The 25,774-nt window shown below is 31.2% G+C and overlaps 1 protein-coding gene across 5 annotated transcripts in view; it reads left to right on the top strand.

Moving 5' to 3' along the window:
* The window catches only part of LOC123709647 (collagen alpha-1(XVIII) chain-like), a 57,788-nt gene that overhangs the window by 14,448 nt on the left and 17,566 nt on the right, over window positions 1-25,774 (top strand). For 2 of the 5 annotated variants that reach the window (XM_045661112.1, XM_045661110.1), the window contains exons 2-6: window positions 5,817-5,866; window positions 6,096-6,622; window positions 24,121-24,183; window positions 24,254-24,268; window positions 25,236-25,268. In XM_045661112.1, coding sequence (XP_045517068.1) covers window positions 5,817-5,866; window positions 6,096-6,622; window positions 24,121-24,183; window positions 24,254-24,268; window positions 25,236-25,268 — 688 coding nt within the window. The remainder of the gene's footprint in view (window positions 1-5,816; window positions 5,867-6,095; window positions 6,623-24,120; window positions 24,184-24,253; window positions 24,269-25,235; window positions 25,269-25,774) is intronic. The other 3 variants (XM_045661115.1, XM_045661111.1, XM_045661116.1) reach the window with 2 other exon arrangements.

The raw sequence follows: 25,774 nt of genomic DNA, 5'->3' as shown, positions 1-25,774 counted from the left end.
ATCTCACTTATTTTAATGTCACTAAATATTAAGAATTAGCAAATATAAAGTTTTATTACTGGATAATTTGAGACTTAAATATAGAAACCTGCCATTTTGCTTATCAGCTAAATTCAGTATATTTGCCAAGTTCATTCACCGTACTATCAATCTTGCAGTGCCATTCTGAGCCAAATTTCTATGTCATCTAGAATGAACCTTGTTTCAATGCAATAAGGAGGTTAAAAGTGATGGCACTCTTCGGAGGCCGAGTGTCGTAAATGTTGACACGCTCTCTTTGGAGATTTCCCGACGTCCCAATGACACTTTCTAAGCTGACCTAGATTTAGTCTCAAGAATACGAAATTCCAATAATCTATTTTGAGTCGAAACACCCTTGTATAGTATGAGGTAGACGGTATCACTGATATTTTTCTTACAAGTTCGTCCCGTAACAAAAAGTATCATTCGATTACTTCTTGTTATCCGGTTAACAATAAATTGAGTTCCTGATCTGAACTATACATACAGACATACAAGAAAAAACAAACACCTATTAAATGACATCTAAATTTCGAAAGCCAATTCAACAAGTTTCATATGCTTTTAAAAAAAATGTTAATATCATAATAAGGTACGTCTATTTAGATGATGATTATGATAGGATAAATACTTTTTCTTAAAAGGCCCTTTTTCGTGCATTGAGACTATATGGGCGGCGGTATCGCTCAACATCAGGTGAACGTCCTGCCCGTTTGCCCCCTGTTCTATAAAAAAGGTGTTGGTTTAATCCCTTATCAAATGTATGTTGTTCTATCAGTCACGCCTAACACTTGGTAATACAAATATGCATCCAGTACCGCTTGGCACTTGATAGTTGGCAATGGATATTGGCCTCGCATTACTATATCTTTTCATTAACCATCTTTTATAGGCATATTGGGTCTCCTCCGTATGTCTCAATTGCACTCACACACACAATTAAAGTACATATAGACACTATGCAGCCAACAAAGGTACAACCTCTGTGTTCGCACGCATACCTGAACAGTGCTCTGCTAAGTGATACCGCTTCAAATAATTCACATTCAACTGTTTTGAGTGTTAATACTTTTAAGGAAGTTTATTTGAACTGAAAGGCAAGCGTGCTAGAATATCAAGAATGTATCGGTTATAATTATATTATTTTTAAAAGCGGCTATAAACGGTTAACACATCGTTCTATATAATACAAGTGCTTTTCATTAGTCTCTCATCTGACCATGAGTATATATTTTTTAAACAGTTGTACCTCACTTAAATTGTCATTGTACCTCGATACCCATGTCCCTTGAATGGGCATGAAAAGCTGTTATGATCCTCGGGTCGTGTCCTCTCAATCAATGCGAGTTAAATCATCATTAAATCGGCGCTTAAATAGGCATCTCCTGAAAAGGCATACCCTCCAATAGTCCTCGTCTCACTTAACATGAGGTGGGATTGTGGCCAAACGTCTATCCAGTTCTGTATAAAAATAAAAGAAGCAAAGTGTATGAATAGTTTTCCCATTTCTGCATGACAGCCTAAATACAGTTAAGCTGCCGTAGCCGTAGCCAGTGCCAGCATTAGGTCGGCCTGGAGTACATGCTTATTAAACAATAACGAGTATAAAATACAAAAGTAACATAAGTTATTCTCATGCAAAATTAAAATTGCGAACGTTTTCACAAACGACACAATCGTAAAGTGCATTTGTCACTGAACGCGTCTTGCTTGGCGTTATTCCAAAGATTCTGTATGCTCCCAATTTACTGCTGATATTTTTATCATGCAAAATTGACTTTATAAATTGTGTTTCATGAAACTTATGTTTAAAAAAATGTATAACATAACAAAAAAACTCTATAAATTTTATATATCCGACCCTGTCAATATATTTTAATATGCCCATTTTTTTATTGAGAAAATACTTAAAAACATAAAACTTAACGTCAAAAAAGACAAGACTTTTTCATCCAAAATAAGACAAAGATAATGAAAATTTATTTAAACCTACATTCGTTTTGCTTAAATCAATTAAAAATACTTAACAATTAGAGCGACCAACTCTCCAAGTCCCGAGATAAGAATAGCTAAACTTTACAAAAAGCTGTTGAATTATTCATTCAAAGTAAGCTCATTTTGTCGTTAATTCCATTCATTCATTAACCGAAGACAGTCAAAACGATTTAAGGAAAACGAAACAAGATCTTTTCGTTATCGATTTATCTACAGCTTATCATTTTTATTAAACTCAAAGTTATAGATCAAGAAAGATGTAAATCTAGAATGTATTATAAGTGTTTCTTTGTGAATAACCAGCCTGATTTTCTTACGTTACCAAACTTTCTGTGTGATTAGTTAGTTAGTTAGTTCCGATTGAGCAATGAAATTATGATTAGTAAAACAATGTGCGATTGTCGCGGGGTTTTTTTATCCAATGGTTAGTGATTATTAATTACATCATTAGGCAAACATCGTCAATAGTAACACATGTCACGTTGAACACATAGGCATGCTATCACGTATATTTAACGATTTTTACTTTGACTATAATTTGAGAAATACATTAGTAGCTAGAGTTGCTTGACATCGAAGCAATGTTACTTGTAAGTACTACATCTGAGAAAAAGGAAGCCAGGATATATTTAATTACAAACTATTTTGAATCGCCTCATCGGTACGATGCACATCGAACTTTTGGTTTTTGATGTTGTTTTAATGCGAAACCTTCGTTTTTGGTACCGAGCACTCAACTAGGTACTAGATTAAAACTGTTCTAATAAATAATCGGAATATATTAATCATATTAATTGCAATGTATTTTCGGTAAAGTTCGAATATTTTATTTATGACATTTCTGTAATTATTTCCACACTTATTTCGTATAAGTTCCTGGTTTGCACTCTCCTTGATTGCGTCTTTCATCCCTCATATTTATGAGGTAAAGGCTGATAGAGAAAAGGAAATATTATGAATAAAATAACAATAAATTTCTTAGCATTCTAGTTTTCTTGAATATACAGTTCAAGAAGCAAAGCGAGTCAATACAGTGCACGTTGAAAGGCTCCATTGTTATCCCGATCTTAATGTTTCTTCATTATTTAAATTGCATTTTTCTGCATATAATTTGATAATTTTTTATATTATCTTTTATTATCAGATGATATAACGTCTATTATGCAAAATTTATTAAAATAAAATTTTCTAAGATGTTTTAAAATACATAATTGTTTCACGGCGAAAGCCCTTGGAGACATCGGCAACATTAGCATGACAATTCAGTTTTCATGGCAATATACTGAAGTGTACAAAGACATTATGGAAAACTACACATATCCTAAGATAATCAAAATTCTAATCATGAATGCGTTAACACAAATTTTAAGAGACACCTTTTTTAGCTTTAAATAAGTAATTCGGAAATGAATAACGGTAGATATGTATTATATTATATTATATAGGTTTTGCACACAGCTATTTAATCCACACTATTTCCTCATCAACTCTATTAGTGTATATGTGTATTAAACTTTGATTTAATGTAGGGAATATTTTTTGGTTTTTAAAATTAATTTATATACTTACACTGTAACAAACTTTAGCCGTAAAACTCAGCGTTAAATATATATTTTTTGCAAAAATCATATAACCTATGATTGCGAAAGCTCTTATTCTAGCCTTGATTGGGCTTGGAACCCTGATTCAACCTTAGATAGTTTCATCTGCTCTTGAAACCTTTGAAGAAACATTTTTATGAACAAATTGCCCACTCGGAGTACACAAAGGATCTTTAGATCTCACTATTTAGGTTATTATTAATCCGGATTTTTTTGTTATTATGAAAACAGAAAATAGAACTATATATTATAATAAAACACGAAAGATATACTAATATTACATGGATTTCTCCAACTTCATGGCGTAATTGTTATTGTGTTTTAAGTGACGCGTCCGAAAAAGCAGGAAAGAAAACATTTTAAGTCATTAAAAGATTAGAAGTTTGTCATTACACCCCATTAATTAGCGTTACTGTTTAGCGTTACTGTGTACTTTAAATATCAGTGAAATCGATTTGTTTCTAGCCGTAGATTGTAGATGTCGCTATATAATGGGACAACTTCACTCCACTGTGTTTTATTTACTAATATTTTTCCTGCGTACGTAAAAATGTTTAATACGTAAATAAAGCTCCTTTACCACAAAATCTACATAATTCTAAATTAGCTTAGCTTAGCTCTCTATTTTATGGAAATGGCCCAAGATTTCATTTTTTAAAGGAGGTTGACGATGTTATTACAAGAACCAGATTGGCGTAAGTGATATTAAAGACCCGTTACTTAGTAATAAGCCTATATTTTAGCGACGAAACAGGTTTTACTCGGTTTAACTTTATATCAACGAAGCTTGTTGCATTCTATTAGTTATTAAGGTAGTATTTTTAAGGGTACATCTACACAGTCACGTTTTATTATCATTAATTTTCCTAATACTATGTAGCGTATCTTATTATGATTATTTACTACATTTAAACATACATTACAAGGAACACGTGCAGTAGGTGGTAAATTACGCGAGGATAATAAAAGACAATTTGCTTGCAAGTTTTTTAACGAGCAAATTGTTGAAAACCGGAATACGGACACCGATTCTCTGGTTATTGGAATAAAAGGACAACCAATCATCTTCAGTGATATAAAAACATGAAATTGTTATCAAACCATTTTCTAAGTTAAAATTTAACACTAAATTAAACATTACAGATATTACTCAATTGCCTAAAAAAACTACTAACATTAGTTGCTTATTATATATTATATAACTTGCATAATAAGACTACATCAATTTATCTAAGGTAATTACGCGATAGAAGCGTTCATCAAACCTCATATGAATATCTAATTTAATATGTGTTAAATATGTACACTGTCATATTCAAGGCGCTTTCCTTATTGGGCCAGGGAATATTCGACTCCAATAATGTAATCCTTATTGGATCACCGAAACACACTAGTACTTTAGTAAAGTTTGTTAGTACCAAGTGTCCATATATCTATAACGTGTAGTCAAGAAATTTGTAAAAAAAGCTACTCGTTGTCTATGTCTGGCATTATGTCTTTAAGTTGTCTTCGAGCGAGTACCAAAATAAAATACAGATAAATTTAAAATTAGAACACTAAGAATATTTCCATATAACTGGTACCTTGGCAAAAAAAGACTTTCCCATTAATATACATAAAAACATACATTTTAATTGCACGATATACGTGATCTTGCAGCTGGCAAGCAGCAAATTCAAGCAGGTATTTCCATCTGTCTTTGGACCAATCATGACTATTGAGGTGTCAATTTTCTCAATGAAATAAGATCCCATACAATTACATAAGGGTCCTACAAACTTCTACAAACCTAAAAAGGGCTTACGTTTTATATTTAACATTTCTTAGAAACTGAATTCCGGTTCATAATATGTATGTAATAATATATAATAATAATCTAATAAAGAATAATGACATGATGAATGTGCATGATAATCATGACTAAAGATCTCTAACGGAGGTAAATTAGTTCAACTTGAGGAATTTAACACAGTTAAGGAAATGGAAATCATATGTTCAGAGTCACGTATCCGGTTTCTAAAGTTTAAAATTAGTATTGAGGTTAAATAATGTGATTAAATTTACTTTTAACAACGATTTTAATTGTAACCATTTTTTTATATATTTTTGTTAAAAAATAAAAGTTTCCATGTTAAAGAAGTAATTTTTATATATTACTAATGTATAAAACTTATATATAATTCCGATTTCGTTTTATAGGTACATGGTCATATGCGGTTTGCTTAACAATTCTGTGAGTTCTTATTTGGGTAAGTGGCTATAATATTTACATATAATTAACATTATCTTTGAGAAATATAATTATATTAAAAATACAATACACAACAGAGGTCGCATACATCAAAATATTTAAGTTTTTTTAAGATCCTGAAATATGTGAATTGATATTTTGAAAAAACAAGATGTGTTTTATAAATGAAATTATAATTTTATTATTATAATTTATTTTTCATGAGATTATAATGTTATTTATTACAGAAGAATTCAATGTACTCAAGCACTTTAGGGACCTAAAAAATTCAACCGATGTTTTCGACCTTGTGACCGGAAAAGACGGCTTCGATGCAATTCAAATTAAGACGAATGACACCATAGCGATGCCTGTTAAAGATTTTGATCCACCATTGAAAACGCTTACAATACCGTACAACTTCCAAGTGATCATTAAAATAGACTTACAGTACAAAGCATGGTGCATTTTTTCCATTATCACAAATGGTATCTCCAACATAGCTCTATGCTTTGATATTTCATCAGAAGGTATGATAAGAATATACATACAAGGACAAGGTATAATAAATCAAGGACGGTTTGCATACAATATTAACGATACAGATTGGATTGACGTTTTTATTCGAATCGAAACAAATAAAGTAGTAATTTACGCGAACTGTGAGGAGTTGGAAGAAGTATTCGATGATGATTTTATACAAAATATAGAGTTTCAGGGCGATTCGATTTTATACTTGGGTAAATTTACCGATCAGGATCAAAATACTTATAAGGTACGTATCCAATCTTTATATAGTTATACACTAAGTTTAATTTAAAAAAATCAATGGCGCTACAACCTTCTTAGGTCTGGGCCACAGATTTTTGTATCTGCTTCATGATCATTTATTAATCTAATAGGCAAATAGGTGATCAGCCATATGTGCCTGACGCATGCCGTCGACTTCTTGGGTCTAATGCAAGCCGGTTTCCTCACAATGTTTTCCTTCACCGTGCGAGCGAATGTTAAATGCCCACATAGAAAGAAAGTTCATTGGTGCACAGCTGGTAATTGAACCTGCAACTTTTAAGGACGTCAGTCTCACGCTGAAGTCACTAGAATAGACTAGAAAATTTAATTAAGAATGTGCAGTAACAGAAGTACTACTTTGTCTCTTTCTGCCAAATTGTGTCTAGGGTGCAAAGAAATGAGACAGATGAGTTATAGTAAGAACGATTCGCAATCAGACTGTTTCATCTATACTACCGAACAGATCAATTCGAAAATCCCTTGGCTGGATTTTTGTATTATCATTTCACATATATAAATCTAAGAAATATGTAATACGCTTACAGTGTCTATTCCAGTAATTATACATATATAATAATAATCACCTCTAGTACAATACACCTCACCTACATCATCATAGTAGAAGTCTCATTACTTCTCTCGTTTTGTATAAATATATGTGTGCCTTTTCATCCTTACATTTATATATCTTATATATCTCATTAATACACCGTAGAAAAGAGCAAGTAGTGAACGACTTAGCCTTATTATGTATGCATTCGTCATAAATATTACAGTGCTTTTATGACTATTACATAAATAACGAAAAAAGACATTCAGCACTGGAAAATATATCCTAAATATGTGTAAAAGCTTTCAATATAATACCGTTAATAGTTTCTCGACAAAATATTCATATGTTCGCACAATATAGAAGTTATCACAAAATTTCCATATTGTGAATAGTTAATTAATAACGCAATCTGTGCGTATACAAGTGCAAATGATATTCGCTTGTAAATAACTAAATTCAATCTCATGTAAGGATCAGTCTACAATGCGATGTTTGTCCTTGTTTAAAAATACCCAAAATCAGACGTGAAAACTCCTCGAATATCTATAGCCTTCTCATAGCTAGTATATGAAAGTAAAATTTGTTTATAAGCTACGGTATAGTTGGTATCTTTCTGTATATTATAATAAATTGTGAGCAGTGTTGTCCTAGCTTCTTGACTCTCATCCCTGAGGTATTGATCCACGGCTGTGCAACAATGGACTTTCTATGTGCGTACACTGGCTCGTATTGTGAAGTAAAACATCGTGAAAAAACCGGCATGTCTTATACTCAAGAAGTCGACGGTGTGTAAGCCACAGAAGGCAGATCACCTACTTGCCTAAAAAAACATGAAAAACAGATACAGAAATTTGATACGCAGATCTAAAAGGCTGTAACACGACTGGTTTTATTTCTATGTAATTTATAAAAAAATTACGTCTGTTAAGTCGATAAATCTTACATTTAGGAAGGTTTTGTGGAAATGGTACCCCTTATGGTAACAGGAACTTGAAAAGGTTTCGAGAAAGCCTGAAGTTTTAAAGTCTTATATTGAGATAATATTATCTTATAATCTTCTAATCAATGTTCCATAGCCTGTTCCTTCCATGTTACAAGGTCCTTATTCCTGTAACTATTTTGTTACATTCGCCCATAGGCTGATCAAATAGCAATTCTCCTAATTATTCCAATACGTTAACTGTTCGATGATGCGAATAGTTTGTACTAAGGGCTTTCACACCAGCCCTAAAACTAAACAGTGATTCTGATCCCGATTTTGTATGCAATTTCAATATAGTTCTTAAAATAACGCTGATGTCACAACTTGGGATCTCCACAAATCCAGAACTTTAATCGCTGTTTTCAAAACTACCAGCGCTGCTAGGCAAAAAATTTAAATTCTATACTAAAATTGACATAATGTACACGCCCTTTATCGCTAATGTAGTTGAATGTCTGATATTAAATCAGCCGTTATGAGTTCATTAAGCTTTCCTTTTAGGTAACACGTGTTTTTGATATATAGTATTGTGTAAATTAATTTTTGAGGGAAACTCTTCATAGCCTGTGAACACAAAATGTTCTCTCAGATTTTTTTTTAATTTATAACAATCTACATTGTCATTATACATATTTTTACTACACTCAAGCAGGCAGATTGGGCTGATTTATTTATACATGTTCAATGGCAAGATAACCTTCAGTGTCTTTAAAAGTTTACTTTGAGAAAAAAAACGCTAAATTATGAGCAACATAATATCTAAAGCAAAGCACATTTAATTATGTTAATAATTATTAATCACAACTGGCGGTTAATAATTATGAATAAAGTATTGTTACTTTGAATGAATTATCTTTCTTATTTAAAAAAAAAATATGACGCTGATCTTAAAAAATAAAAAAATAAATCAATGGCGCTACAACCTTTTTAGGTCTGAGCCTCAGATTTCTGTATCTGTTTCATGATCATTTATTTATCGAATAGGCAAGTAGGTGATCAGCCTTCTGTTCCTGACGCACGCCGTCAATTTTTTGGGTTTAAGGCAAGCCGGTTTCCTCACGATGTTTTCCTTCACCGTTCGAGCAAATGTTAAATGCGCAGTTAGAAAGAAAATTCATTGGTCTCTGAGTCGCATGCTGAAGCCACTACGCCAACACTGTTCTTAAAACAAAGAAAAAAAAATATTTTCCGCCTTATTATTACTCTTATTATATTTCCCTAACGCGCCAATAGAAGTATAACTGCAATAAAACTAAAATTTTGACTATAGCTAAGGGTGTCGGTTTTTTAAGACGATGTTCGCGCGCATTGTATAATTTTACTCTCATATTGTTTCCCTAATGCCTTAAAAGAAGTATAACTTCAAAATTCAAAGCTTCAATTGCACTAGTTATAACTTGGAACATAAATTGATTAAAAGTTTCCTCTTCAACACAATATACTTATAGATACCACATGTGTTTAAATAACACAAAGGCAAAATAGCCTTCAGCTTAAAACAAAAGTTCCGTATACCATCTAGTATTTAACAAGGCATTTTCTGCGACAATTTTAGTGTGTCTCATGAGTACCCATTGCGTCTGACGTTCCACGATAAATATGTCATTTAGCTGCGCTTGTGAAACCACTTTAAAAATTTCATTTTACTTTTGTTGAGATTGTCAGGTATGAGTAGTTAAATTTTACGTAGTAAAGTGCTTTAAAATCGCGGTTATGTATTTTTACTTTGATTATCTCACAAAGTACAATCTACGGCGAGAACATCCCAATATTTGGTTTCCGGATTTAACAATTTACAACCTTATATTATGAATAGCCTTAACGTAACAAAAAAAACAATTTTAATTCAAATATTACTTTTTCACTAAAATGTCCTTTCATTTTCACCTTCTGAGTGGATGAGAACCGTATAATAATGGTTTGTGATGGAGAATTAATATTAATTAATTTTTTTAAACACTAAATGAATAAAAAGGCTTAATAATTGTAGTGATATTATGTACCATAGATTACAAATGTTGCTCCTTACAAGTCAAGTCAAACAATATGTAGAATGTGTGAAGTTTTGAGCAATGGCCGATTGGCTAGAGGTGTGACTAGAGATCGCGCCTTTGATCCACTGATGTGAAGCGAATCTTAACTGTTCTACTATGTGCAGGCTAAATTTTCGTAAGAAAACTGGCACGTCTAAGGTCAAGATTTATTCAGAAACGAGATTTAGTACAATGTATTTTTGATATGTAAGTTGTATTTTTTTCAATATATTTCATTTTATGCGCCTAGATTCGTTTTTGAATCTCATGCACAAAACGGTGTTCGCAGGCAGAGAAGGCTTATCTGTGTTACTTAAGAGAGAACCTTAATCAAGAATCTGTTTAATAAGATTTAAGGCCAAAAGAAAAGTTGTGGAGCAACTCGGTAGCGTTTGTATTGTAATAAATAGGCTAAATCATATAATTTAAATTAATATTTGTAACGAGCACGTGAATAAATTTACAAATTTCTAAAACTTACAGTTCTTCCCTTGGTGTTTTACAAATTTAACAGGAGATCAAATCATAAAGATTTTAGAAAAATGTAAGAAAATTAAAGGAATATTTTTATGCCAGCAATGAGTACAATTTGCAAGCGTCTCAGCTCAAAGAAAATCCAATTTCTACAGCGTTTCTACGATTCCTTATTTGTGGTTTGCTTTGAATAGGACAATGTAAAACGTCTCATACAATCAATTGCATTGAGGTCTTTGTTATATGGGAAATTTAATTTAACGTGGTTTGTTGGGTTTAATTAATCTACGATGGTATCTCTTTAAATGACGATTTTCGAAATGCTGTATTCCAAATACATATATTTTGCAAGTCACAATACACAAATTGGTCCAAATGAGCCGAAGAATTGAACATCGATTTTTCTAATTAGATCGACTACTGTCCTAGTTAAAATAGACCCTTTTAAAAAGCAAATGGTTTAGTTATCTCCACATTATCGGAAAATATTAATAAAAAGATAAAGCTTAGAAGAAAATAAATGTTTTTGGAGTGTTTTATATTATTATAGGTACTTTTATTTTATAAAATGCATAAATAATAATCTTGTGTTACTTTGTGGACTCCGAGCTTGTGTTTAACTATTGAATTCAGTTTGCGAATCTCATTCCTGATGTCATAGGTTCGAACCCCGTCTTTCAAACTAATAACTTTCAGATTCTTATTTAACACTCGCTCGTACCGTGAAGGAAAACATCGTGTGGAAACCGCCATGCTTTAGACTTAACAATTCGACGGCTTGTGTCTGGCACAGAAGGCTACTAGCCCATTAGAATAATGAAATCACGAAATAGATAAAGAAATCTGAGGCCCAGACTCTGAAAGGTTGTAGCGCTACCTACTGGTTTAATAAATATCATTAACAATTATTTAAGTTACGTAAAAAATAATGTTCCGACAATTTACTTTCGTTGTCTTTGGGTCTACTATAGTAGTAAATAACTATTTATTTAATGATTATAGTAAATACCACACTCAACATTTATATGGACGCTTTATTATTTCAGATTATTACTATCCATAGTTCGTTGTATCTAGTTGTTACATCTTAAATAGGCAGTAAATTTGTGCAATCTAATAACAGACAAATGATATCACTATTTTTAAACAATGATTTTTTGCCGGGAATTTAACCTTGAATCATCTCTTGCAATTTATTACAATCGATTTAAACAACACAATGACAAATATCATAATTACTTGACAAAATGACTAAGTAATTCTCTACCATTCTGTATGCAGTACAGTATGCGGAGTTAGAGAAACTTTTTATAACCGAACTCAACGTCACCGTCAAGCCGTGTTCAGAACTTTTCGTGTCTATTGCATACTTAATTAAGCCTCTAAGTTATCTCAACAAATTGTAGCGAGCAACTTCAGGAGATGTAGGTAGGGACTTCGTATCTATCCTAACAAAGTCTACATAGAAAGTTCGTAATTCGCGTCGCAAGTTACAGGACAAAGCGTATAACGTAAAATAAGTTTTATTGTAGGCACCTAATTCAAGTATACGAGTGGAACGCATTAAAACGTATTAGAGTAGATATGTTTCTGCGTCAGACAGAGATCAACACGTTATCGACTTTAATTGAAACTGATTTTAAATAAATTTTAGTAGTTCCTAAACCTGGGTTATTGGTTAAAATATGATAGTGCAATTTCGTATTTTTATTTATTATAATTCAGACATATATACATATGTAAAATATATCCTATTTTGTGGTCAAATGAATCCACTCATATTTTATAATGTTGATGACATAAGACAAGGCGTACGTTACGTACGTACGGCGATTATATTTTGAAATAAAGTTGTTACCACTACTTGTACAAAGCAATATTGTACACTTTCATGTTTTCTTAGTTTTACGTGGACGACCTAAACCTTCGGAGAGTCTTATGAACAAAACTTTCAATTTCATAAAATTTATTGAACATTAAATTAGTTAACATTAAATCGTTTTAATGTTAACTAATTTATTTACATTAAACCGAAAATTTATTGAACATTAAATTAGTTAACATTAAATCGTTTTAATGTTAACTTATTTATTTACATTAAACCGTACAATACTGTTGTTTTGAAATTTTAAAACAGCGTACAATATAATCGGAACCACCACGAATATCCAGCGTCAATATCATGTTATTATTTTCTTGATTGTTATATCTTCCATGATTAATATTGTGAAATAGAGTTTTACTATATATTATATGATAGAAATTATAATCAAACGCGATTAAACAGTATTTTTTTTTTGTCTGTGAAAGAGCCACATAATTTAATCAAATATTGAATACATTAATTACTTTAAAGACTTTTGGTTTTTTTTCTACAATTTTAACATTTTATCATTCATGTCACTACATCTCAAAACACTGAGTAGCCCTATCAAAGGCTGTGTCTTCCTAGTAATAAATGTCTAAAAGTACCACTTTCTTGCAAATAAATGATTTATTTATTTATATTATTAATACATTATTAGGCATAATATCATTACGATAAGAATGAAATCCTAATAAAAACCCTACAAATTTTTCAAACACACATTCACAATACAACCCAGGTGTGGTATGTGTTTAATACGCAGTGTGATATCCATAAGGAAATATGTGGATACAACAACAACAAAAATTGATCTTAATTAAATTTAATGTATCTTTCATGACAACCAATTATTTTGCTTAAAGGTCTTATAACTGGTTACATTTAATGTTAAGTTCAATGTTACTGTAAATCAAAAATATTATTTATTTATTAATCATATTTTTAAATAACGCTGACTGTCGCCCGTAACATAAGCCCTTTTTTCATCTAAAAGACCGAACGGCGGTTAGGGACTCTTTAAGGATTTGAGCGAGGTTGCCGAAGTCCGTTTCGTTTTTATAACAACTTCCTAAAGAGCAGCTTTAAAATTCTTTAACTCTTGTATCGACGTACCTTCGGGAGGGAATTGGAAGTATATAAACAATTCCAATACTTTCCGTTCGTACGTTTCGAAATATTTTACAATTTGGAGAAGCTTAGTACAACTTAGGACTTGTTTGAACGAGGTTTTATTGGAATGTAACTTTTAAAGCAATGAAGATTTCGTTTGATCATTAAATTTTGTGTTAAATATGTTTAGTATTTATACAAGTTTGTTCGTATCTAAGTCTCGGTATTTGGTATCTAGACTGTCTTTTTTTATAGTAGTACATCGTAAAATGCTTTGACGAAAGAAAAGTTTTAAAATTAGAAAACTGTCTTTGCACGGATTGATAGTCAACAAGCATGCTTGAGAACTTTTAAAATTGTTATATTTTTATATACATATTTATAAATCAACGCGTATTATTATATAATATTCATTAATGTATTATTTCTTTAGAACATTCTAGACGACCTAGGTCATATCTTCGATCCCCGGATGTGGATCAATGAACTTTCTGTCTATGTGTGAATGTAACATATATACATAACATATATGTACATATAAGCGGTGAAGGAAAGAAAAAATTGTGAGGAGACCGTCTTAAACCCAAAAAGTCGACAGCGTGTGTCAGGGATAGCAGGCTGATCACCTACTTGCCTATAACATTGACTAATTGTGAAACAGAAAGAGACAACTGATGAAACCTAAAAAGGTTGTAGCGCTAATTTGTTTATATATTTATTATTGCATATTGTGAAAAGTTTCAAAAAACAATTAAACTTTTACTAATACTAAATAAATCATTATAATTCATAGTCTCTTATTCCGTGGTAAAAACAAAACTACTTACTCTAATTTATCGTCAAAACATTGTGATTCAACATACGTTCACGAACGTGATCTCATTTTGTATCGAGTATTAAATAATGGAAAAATTAAGCTCCTTTGAAGTCTAAGTAAATTGTATTTTCGTTAGGTATAGCAGGTTGAGCGTGTAAAAATTGAAAACTGATTACTTATTCATATATTCATATTGCAAAAACGATTGTAACTTTATTGAAAATTAATGAAATTTGTTGTAAATCTAGTTGGTTTTTTGTAAATATAATACTTTTCTGCTTACCAGTAGGATATATAAGGCAACTTTGGATGGTGAAATAGGGTCGGGTGAGACTTGGTAGGTTTTAGGCATGACTACTTGAGAAGGTCATAGTACCTACGAAGCCATAGCCCACGAACATGTATGGTAAATGTTTTGGTTTTTTTTTTCACTTTCATAGAGATGTGTCAGGACCATAGCAAGTAGTAATGAAAAAAGGCGTAAACAACAAAACAAAACGTCTCGTAAAACATGCCTCATATATGTTGGCTGTTTATATAAAATATAAAATACATTTATCTAATATATCAAATTCTCGTGTCTCGGTGTTTGTAATTATACTCCTCTGATGGGCTCGTGTGCATATCGGTTAGATCCGAGAATCGGACAACATCTATTCCTCATCGTCCTAAATGTTAAGGATGGTCCACACGTAAATTATATATTTTATTTTGTAGACATAATGTTTTTATTTTATTTTTTTATAATAAAGCACATACAACCCTTAACTGTCACCCCTATACGACCAACCCCTATTTCTTATTATAGTAGATAGTTAATCAGCCGGATCAGCTAGTAATGAATCAAGGTACTTGATGTTATTTGAGAGAGTCGTACTGAATAGGGATATTGTGCTGGTAAGTGCATAGTTTTATTCAAAAACCACAGTTTTAAGAGTTCAAAATATAAATCACTAACCTAACCGCTAAGAATGGTAACGCATTCTTCTTCTTAGTGATTTCCTTATAATTTGCACAAGCCAAAATGAGTTCAATGAATTAACTACGCAAGGAATTGTTTTTATAAGAGAATGTGGTCTAGTAAAATTACTTATTACTGAAAGCAAAAAACGCCACAAAGAGGATTCAAATTGAGATCCTTGAATTTGCCTCAGTTCTCTACCGTGAAATCCTATGATTTACTGAGCTAAAAGCCTTATCGTAATCTTCCACGTCCCTCATATTTCAACCCTAGTAACTAGCTCGCTATTTTCATCGTTTGAATGACTGCAAAGTACTTGAAAGTTGAATTTTACTTTCGCTGATACGAACTAAACGACGTGTAAATTTAAATTAGGTAACCAAATTAATTTATATTTTCTTAACGATTAACTGGAGACAATAAAACTATCTTCATATTTTTAAAATTTAGTATCGTATCATAAATTATACTATGTTATAGTTGCTATAGTATTTAGTGACATAATTCTTTTAAAAAAGTGCGCTTAAATTCTTGACCAGATCAGATTTATATGTCAATTAAAAAAAATGCTAGTCTTCTGTGCCTAATATACAATACCCAAGGGGGTCTCCCTTGGGTATTGTATATATATATTAAGGAAGTGCTAGCTTCATTAGTTAAATGTTATTTTATTTTATTTATTTATTCATTTGGGAAACAAACAGATACATCTCTAAAAGTAGAAGTCAGAAAAGAAATATAAACATAAGAATTAAAGCATTGGATATATCCACAAAAAGTTTCACTGATAAAAAAAAGATAAAAAGCAAAACAAAACGTGACATGACAAAGAACAAAATATTTAAGTAGACAATACAAAGTTTATAGATCGGTAGAACGACAACAAAATATAAAAGATTAATAGTAACTGTGATAATTTGATATATTTATTTTTAAATGTTTGCCAACAGAAGTGTAAATTTCAGTCTAAAACGTCAGTCTCTAGGCTGACATTTCCAGATTTGAAGACAGATAAGAAATATTGTACATATTGTTAGCAACTAATATTTTATTTTATATAGCTAATTTTAAAATAATTTCATACCATGATGTACATAACAGACCTACTCTAACCTTTTCCACTAAGTGAATGTAATACTTGGAGAAATAAAGTATCTTTGAACCGAAAAATTCTCTTGATCAGAAAATGTTTTTAAGCGTATAATTTTTATTATGAAATTTTTACATGAAGAAATCTGAAGACTAAATTATTTCTTAACCTATGTTTTATATTTACAAAGACGTTACAAGACGACGAATTTTACTTTAACAAATTCTATATTTATGAAATTTATTCCGTGGTAAATATGTCCTTTACAATATTAATAAACCACACAACGTAAACCGTTAAACATATTTTTTTAATTATGGTCCAAAAACAAATTATAATTTAAGTTACTTGGTTAAAATACTTTTTACAATCATTAATAATAAATACTAATAATAATAATAATATGTTAGTAGAAGAATTGTTAATAAACATTACGCAATAATTGAAAAATAATAATGCTTATATCCCTCCTTGTAAAAGGCTTTTATATATTAAACGTAATGTGTGATAGGAATACCACCTTTAACACCGTGTACTCAATACTAAAATGGTGAAAAAGAGCTTTTTATAGTTGGCACAACACTGTCCATTCTATTGAAATGTTTTAGCTTTAGCTTAAATCACGCACGAGTAAGTATGCACCGAGAACTTAGATGTTCGTATTGAGACTTTTTAAGTTTTAAAGCTACGAATACTAAGGATGTGTTAAATTTAAAAAAAACAACTTGCAGTCTCTGTATTTTCTGAAATCTATTTTTTTATATTTCAAATGATTATGGATAGAATTGCTTTAACACATCTGATCGGCTAAATGAGTGAGTTAAGCCTAAACTGACTTATTTTTAAAGTACCATGGACACTCAATGACAAAGGGCTCACAATTGCGTTGCTGGCTTTGACAGACTCCACGTGAAATCTCTACTCAAAAATTAGTACAGTATTTTAACAACGCGTAAAATACATGAACATGGTTATCCTATCTAATTATCTACCCGCTAAATCTTTACAATTAATTAAAGGTATCCAAAACACCAATTCAAGATTGCGACCTGATAAGAAGAAAATTATTAATATATTAAGAGAGCTACAACGAAATTCCATACAAAAACGTTGTGTCGTATTGTAAGCGAGTACACAGTACGGATGCGCTTTCGCAGCATATTGGTCTTTGACAGGCTTAAATTAGTTTAAAAGAAACGTTTGATCACTTTAAATAAAAAAAGTGTTTTATGGCTTCTAGATTAATGTAAAATCTTCAAAACATAAAATTTTAGACATACGATAATATAATAAAATAGATAGTAGTAACGCCAATTTAATAGAAAATAATCAAGTTTGTTTATTACAAAAGCAATATATAATAATATCTATTAAAATTAATTATTCTTTTCCAAGTAAAATTTAAATTGCAAAAAGCCTTTTTTCTAAAATAATGTAATAAAATTTTAACAATGTCGCTTAATTATCTCTCATATTTCATATTTTCTAATGAAAGCAAATTAAATTTGTCAAAGGTTAAAAGTCTAGACGTAGTCATAAATTCAAATATGTTTTGGTTTTATGATCTGACACTATTCGCTTATTAGCTCAAGGGGAAATTTTTGCTTTTTTTTTGATTTGAACATCGAACATTTTATTCGGCAGGATGTTATAAAGTTTTGACATTAGAATAATAAATTAGATACAAAAATGTGTAATGTTTATACACTTTGACGCTGAAGCGAGGACAAACGATCGTGATATTACGTAAGTTAGGCGGTGAATATAAAATAACCGATTAGCTGCTCCAGTTAGTATGAAACATTTTTTTAAGATTGACATAACATTAATATTTTTGACATGGTAATATTACGTACGTACGTATTATATTACTCGAGAGCGTTAGGATAATAGGGCAAACGGGCGCTGCACAGACTAGAGAGTTTCCGATCCTGTGCGGTTCTAACTGCCGCCTGTGGGCCTATAAAAAAGGATAGTTTAAGAATAGTGTTTATCAATGGCACCACAACCTTTAGGTCTGGGCCTCAGATTTTTGTATCTGTTTCATGATTATTTGTTGATCAGCCTTCTATGCCTGACGCAGGCCGTCGACTTTTTAAGACTAAGGAAAGTCGGTTTCCTCACGATGTTTTTATTCACCGCTCATACGAATATTAAATACGCACATAGAAAGAAAGTTTGTGCATTGGTGCACAGCCGCGGGTCGAACCTTTGGTATGGAATTCGCACGATAGAGCCACTAGGCCAACAGATAATAGGGTTTCAATACAATTAATAAAGCGTACCTCTCTATTTCAATGTATTTAAGATCTAATTTTGCTTGAAGTACTGGGCGTACATAAAAAACCAGAGGATGTTTATACAAATTTCCTAAATAGCGTTCTTAAAGAGGGCAAGTAAAGTTAAATAGAAACAAAAATAAGACTCATACATTTTCAAAATTCATCACAGAGCTTGACATTTGAATACAAAGTGTTGCCATTTTAATTTTACTTCACCGCTTCGTTGAGATTTTATGGGTAGGTTCAGTGAAAAGTTTTTGTGACATGTCGGAAATTTATGTCTTAGTGGGTGTCTTAATTTATATGTTTTGTTGTGTTGTCTACTTTGAAAATATATGAGTTTTATTTTACTCACACTTTTACATTGTATAATGAAACTTAATATTATTATGAAATGCTGTTTATTACCATATTGCTTTGATACCCAAAAAAATAATATGTTTTTTGTAAAAAAAAACATGTATTTGATATTCTAAATATAATAAAAAAATTACTTAATAATAATACAGTGCTAATATTATTTATGTTAACGCTGCCGAGGTTTTCAATTATTCTTAAAGCAACAATATAGCTTAAGGTTGAAAATAAAAAAAGCATCAATACAGAAAGACAATTCGTGACAAGACAAATACAGACCTTTTATCCGACTTAAGTCAATATGGGACAATGTCAAAAGAAATCAAGTAAAACGATCAACGGGAACTAAAATGTTATACAAAAGACGTTAGTTGTCGGGATCGTTTTCGTGTCGCGTGTCTTTGATTGGTTTATCCTGTTGACCAATCACAATTAAACAAAATGCGCCTTCGTTACGTCATATTCGCAGATAAATACAATATTTTAATAAATATTAGTTTTTGTATACGTATAACTAAATCATATTTTCTACATTTATACGTACAACAACTGATGTATGAGAATTGTATTAATACGTAGTTTATGTTGGGAAGCAACTCGCTTCAACAATAACGTGATTTGCTATCAAAACAAACGTCGCAGCGCACCTGAGAAATAGTCTACATCGCACAAAAGCCGCTTATAGGTAGCACTAAGAACAGTTTAATAGAAGCTAGTCTGTAGCAAAATCTGTATCAAAAGATACAGCGGAAGCGTAACAAATTTAAAATGAATGAATTAATATCATTTAATTTCCCATAATGTATATAATTTTTTAGCTGATTCCTTGAACTAAGTACAGTAATAAAGTATTATTTAATTTTATTTCGTTTTAGAACATAAATTTAGAAAAACTTATAATTTTTTTTAAACAGTGTTAGGGTAGGCGCAAGTAGAATAGGGGGAACGGGCAGGAGGTTTACCTAATGTTAAGTGATCCCGTCGCCCATGAACACTCTCAATGTTAGGGGGCTCTCGAGTGCGTTGCCGGCCTTTTAAGAATTGGCACGCTCTTTTATGAAGGACCCTAAGGCGAATTGGTTCGGAAATAATTCAGTGGGCAACTGGTTCCACATAACGGACTTCATCACATCCCACGAGGTCATGGTTTTGAACCCTGTCTGCTAAAATATTTAACCCACCATCGTCTTAAACGCATCTGTCAGGCACATATACAGAAATCTCAGCTCCAATGTTTTTCTCCTAAAATTAACATTTTCATTCACTTAAAAGTCAATTGAAATCTCTTCAATAAAAATTATCGCTACTGACAACTACTTTCTTCGTTGTGCTTTACCGTAACTGTGCAATCAATATTTCTCCATATAACTTTGGCATAGTTGAATAAGAATGTATAAAACATTATTCCAAAGTTTCTCTTAAGTAATATCCCCTTACTTCATTACTAGATAGTGAATCAACTTACTAAGTCTTGAGACTGTTATTCATTTAGTCAAAAATTATGATTCATGATAATAACAATGCTTATAATGCTTCCCCTGTTTTTATCTGGTTAACTGCTTCTAAGCGAAGAAACGTGAAGATTTTGGAGTAACACAAAAAGTTATTCAGTCTTCATTAATGTAAACAAAATATTTAAAAAATCTGGACAGATCTAAGAACAGAAGTTTTTTATTTCCAACGCCAAAATGAAGGACTGTGTTTGGTCAACGGTTCTTTGCATTTAGTAACCCCTTCCCGTATAATTAAATTAACCAATCTACGGATTTTGAGAAAGTCAAACTAACCAGATACAAATTCGCAAATTACATAAAAATTATACTAGCCAAATTTGATTTCGAATTGACAGACATCTTACTACGTATCTTGCCATGACTTTGAGGTTCAAAAAACTATCACAGACACAACGCACAATCAAAATAACTCTCAGCTACAATCTCAAATACATGTGCATACGGTGTGTATGTGTGTACTGTGACACACCGTATGCACATGTATTTGACACTTACACATTTACTCTTACTTATTGTCTCATATGTCATAGTTGTAGCACTAAAATTACTTTAAAAAAAATTGTTTCAAACATGTACCTCCCATTTGCCACGGGATAATTGTTTTATAGTGACTGTCACAACACAGGGGCTCCCTAGTATGGGGACTAGCGATATATGAATTTTGTCACAACCCTTTTGTAAATAAAGTTTTTATTATGTATTGTATATACGCAAATAATCCGTATAATTCGATGTTAGTGTATCGTCTTGTGTGGTATTAATTCAAAATTCAAAATCATTTATTCATATTGATAACGTAATGTACAAAAAAGTAATGTATGTGAAATGCTTCTAATTTTATTTACTGCCAGTTCTCAAATCAAGGGCGTAGAACGGAAGAGAAGAACTGGCAATAAACTCTCGGCCACTCTTTTCTATTTAAAACGAGTGATCAACGAAATCTATGCAATGTCTCATATATGGTTTATATATTATTATTACTTAAAATACCTACTGATTGAAATTGATTCCATTCATGTTCTTTAATAAAACATATCACGCACTGCCAAAATTTTAGCAATGAACAAGTATATAGAGGATCATATATGGTGAAAATCGTGATATGAATATTCTCGAGGCTAAAGTATTTGACCTCTTGTTTGCTACCAAAGTAATGTAAGAAAAGAAAGTCTCACTTTAATTAATTACTTACTTTGTCTACATTTCTCATTTGTGTGTATAAACTCTCGTACTAGCTACGTATAGCTGTGATACTTTGATAGTTTTAGGATTTTCACATTTAAAAGGATTAAATGGAAACGTAAGAGGGTCTACAAACTATTGTTTTATTTTATTTATATACTACCGGACCCGACAGACATTGTCCTGTCTTGCTATAAATATTGATTTCGAATTGATATATTTAACTTAAAAATATTTCAGAAACTAAGTGTTTATTATTCTAAAGCTTTATGATAACATTAACAATCTTTGTTTGTTTCATTATTCATTTTATTTCAATATAATAACTCCGATTAAAGTATTTGTTTTGAACGATATTAAGTTTTCTTACATACTCTTTGACGATACTTGCAGCACGCTTTTATTTGCATTTACATTTTATTTGAACACCTTTTTAGTTAAGTATATAGTTAGTTATACTTGCTGATTGTATTGCATCGTGTATTTATTGTGATTTAGACGAAATAAACGATTTTTTGGATGTTGCTTTATCGTACATACGAGCGAGTTTCAAATGCGCCCTTGACAGAAAGTCCATTGGACAGTTAAGAATCGAACCTACGGCTCCAGGGATGAGAGTCGCACATTGTACTCGGTTCAAATATAAAGTATAGCAAATCTAAATTGTGAATAGTTTTCCCTTTTATTAAAGATACTTTTAGTCTAAAACTCATATCTAATAACAAAGCAAAATAAATCACTGTCACGCTGGGAAAAAATTGACGTGTAAAGCTGAGGAACTAATATGTAACGTTCCCGATCATATTGTGTTAAAAATGGCTTAACGGTCAGATGATGTATCGAAGTATCGTTTTACAATATCAGCGATCATAGCTAAAGGGTTAAAGATGAATTTCGTGAAAATAAAGATATTTGCTACATTTGGAAAGCTTTTTTAATTGGACTTTACGCGTTAGAGACGCGAAATCGCGTTAGGAATTGAAACTTTCTCGACCGACGAATTCCGCGACATAAACTAGCATCTCGGGCATAGATAGTAGAAGTAGTATAGACACACTTGCCTAAAAATAATTAATGACGCTGTTTCAATTAATAAGACGCCATATAGCAAAGAAGCTCAATGTGAAATTCTTAAGTATTGGCACTGTTTTATAATATTAAAGAATTTATAATAAGAATAAGTAAGTAGGAAGCTGAAACCAAATATTTGAAGCAGATTTGCTTTCTAATTTACAGAGTAAGCCTGCTAACCGCATCCGCTAAACTAGGACAAAATATATTTACTTTAATTTCCTTTAGTACCTCAGTATATTAAAGGGAACGGATATTGTACACGTTAACAATATTTTACGTCACTTCTGCAGCTCATAAAACACGTTGTGTATCAAATATTTCCCATAATATTGTAAAATATGCTATTTTTATTACATTTTCCATACTTGCTCCTAGAGTTTTATAGAATGCGAAACGTATTCAATCATTTTGATATTGCAAACGACTGTTCAAGTCTGAAATTGTTCGCAGTATATATTTTCCCGGTATTTAAATAATCTACATTTGAAATATAAAAAGATAGAACTTGATTGTTTCTCTACAATTGGCTTAAAAATACTAGAAAAATTTGAAAAATTATTTTACTATTAGAATCCTAAATGATCCCTGTGTAATATTTAAAAAAGTTAGGAATCCTTATAAAAATGTAATTAATGTAACAACGTAAATAAAATCTTCCGATTTAAATACATCAAAATCAGTCTACGACGAAATTAAATTCTAAAATTGTATGAGGCCGGCGAACCTATATGTAGATCCATGCTACGTTATCATCGATTCGACTTAATCCTGACAATTTTGTTTCCCACACCTAAAGTATAATGACAAATTATTGAGTATTTTTCATGATGTCTTTATTACGTAATGAGGTTTATTAAAACAATTGTTTTTGATAGCAACACAAGTGTATACCCATTAATACGGTATGTGTATACATTACTTGATCTAATTTCTGATTATATATATAATGAATAAAAGGTTAGGTAAAACGTATGTATGGCGCCAAAACAGATTACAGATACAGATTAGTAAAAATTTTAATGTCATTGATTAGAAATGGCGCGCTTAGCAAAATTACTGTTGAAACTTCAAAGAAATTATTACTCATACACATTATACAAATTTAGTGGAAGTGACCTTTGACCTTTGCTTTAGTAAATAATAGTATTTAAAAATTAAACGATATAATCGTATTATTTTTTGCAGGGTGCAATAGAGGCTTTAAAAATAACCACAGGTGGTGACGGTATTTCTGAAGTGTGTTCAAATGTGAGTATATAGACAAATAATATTAAATATAAATTATATTTTTAACTGACATATATTTTTTATATTACAGGGTTTACCGGCTAGCGTAAGTATTTTATTAATTAATGTTTGCTTTACGAAGCCTTATTGATTAACAATAATTATCTAAATGCAAATGCAAAGTTAACAACTGCAATTATCTTCACTAAATTAATATCTTATTCTTTATGTACAAGTCGCAGCCAAAAAGCTTAATTAGCCTTTCAATTAACAGCGCTTTCGTTTAACTAGCGGCCTGAAAGATATTCAGACAGTTGATCAAACAGCTAGGCTGATGACTTGAATCGACGACGTTTCATTACTTGCCTAGCCCCTTGACTGTTAATTTCAATTTAGTTCCACTTTCTGCCACCTAGACTAGCGTCGAAACTGTTCAAAATGTAAATACGTGGTCGGCAAACTAAAACTTTGATGATGTTTTCCAAAGTTTAATAAAAAACAACAAGTACAAACGAAGGGTGACATTAATATTGTGAATTTAGCTGTGACTCACTCGAGCTATTTTTTTTATGTCAGATGTTTCATCTTTTTTTATATTTCTGTCACATGGTTACTATAACGTACGAATCGACTAATAATTAGCCAACCAGTTTAATTAATGTAGTAACAAACGCTACGGCCGAATATCTTTCAGGCCGCTAGTTAAACAGGCCGCGCTGTTTAGTTAAGGCTAGACAGTTAATTGAACGGCTAATTATGTTGGCTGCAACATACACACAACTACAATAAAGTCGTAAGAGCCATTCCGATTATTATAAATACTGATATAGCAACAGTGTACGGGACTAGTTATAGCAAGACTAATGTTTGCGCATTGCCAAATGAACTTTAATTAGCCCTTTAAATTACCGAGAAATCAAAATAACAGCGAAACAATAGTAAGAAGGCTCTTCTATATACGTTTACTGATTAAGATTATAGCTTTATCAAACTTAAGCCGTAAATAACCAAAATGTGTATTTGTTATAACATTACCAACTTGCTACTCTTTTAATAACAATTTTCTTTCGTAGACTCCTGGATCTTTGGAACGCAACACTAATAAAGTAAGTTTCATTTTAACCTTGTGAAATTGTAATATGTACATTAATTTTTTCTTCTTTCTTATCTTACGTATTTAACCGACGAAAATGTGGAATAATTAATGCCAATTTAAGGAAGTTTGAATAGTTAGGGCTTGCAGAGTTAAGACGGATTGGCAACATTTAAAAAATATAGAAAAGTTTTGACGGAATCTAATATTTACACAAACTCAACAAAATGTCGATCTTATATAAAAATACGACAATGCACTATTAAAGGTATATATGTAGTACGTTTAGAATCTGTAATTTTCGAATTTCATGTTATTGATGAAATAGTAAAAGATTTTTAATTTTTTTTTTAATTTTATTTTATTAATAAAAGCTTGCCAACGCTCGGCACACTGATACATTGGTAAAATAACCACAAAATACAATTTTTAATGTGACAAGCACTTAAAGGCAAACATGACATAAACGTAGATATGATGATGACTTAAGTATAAATTAGAATATTATATATATATATA

Source organism: Pieris brassicae, chromosome 5 (assembly GCF_905147105.1).
Source record: "Pieris brassicae chromosome 5, ilPieBrab1.1, whole genome shotgun sequence".
Classification (NCBI taxonomy): Eukaryota; Metazoa; Arthropoda; class Insecta; order Lepidoptera; family Pieridae; genus Pieris; species Pieris brassicae.
This window is presented reverse-complemented; position numbering and strand designations above follow the sequence as displayed.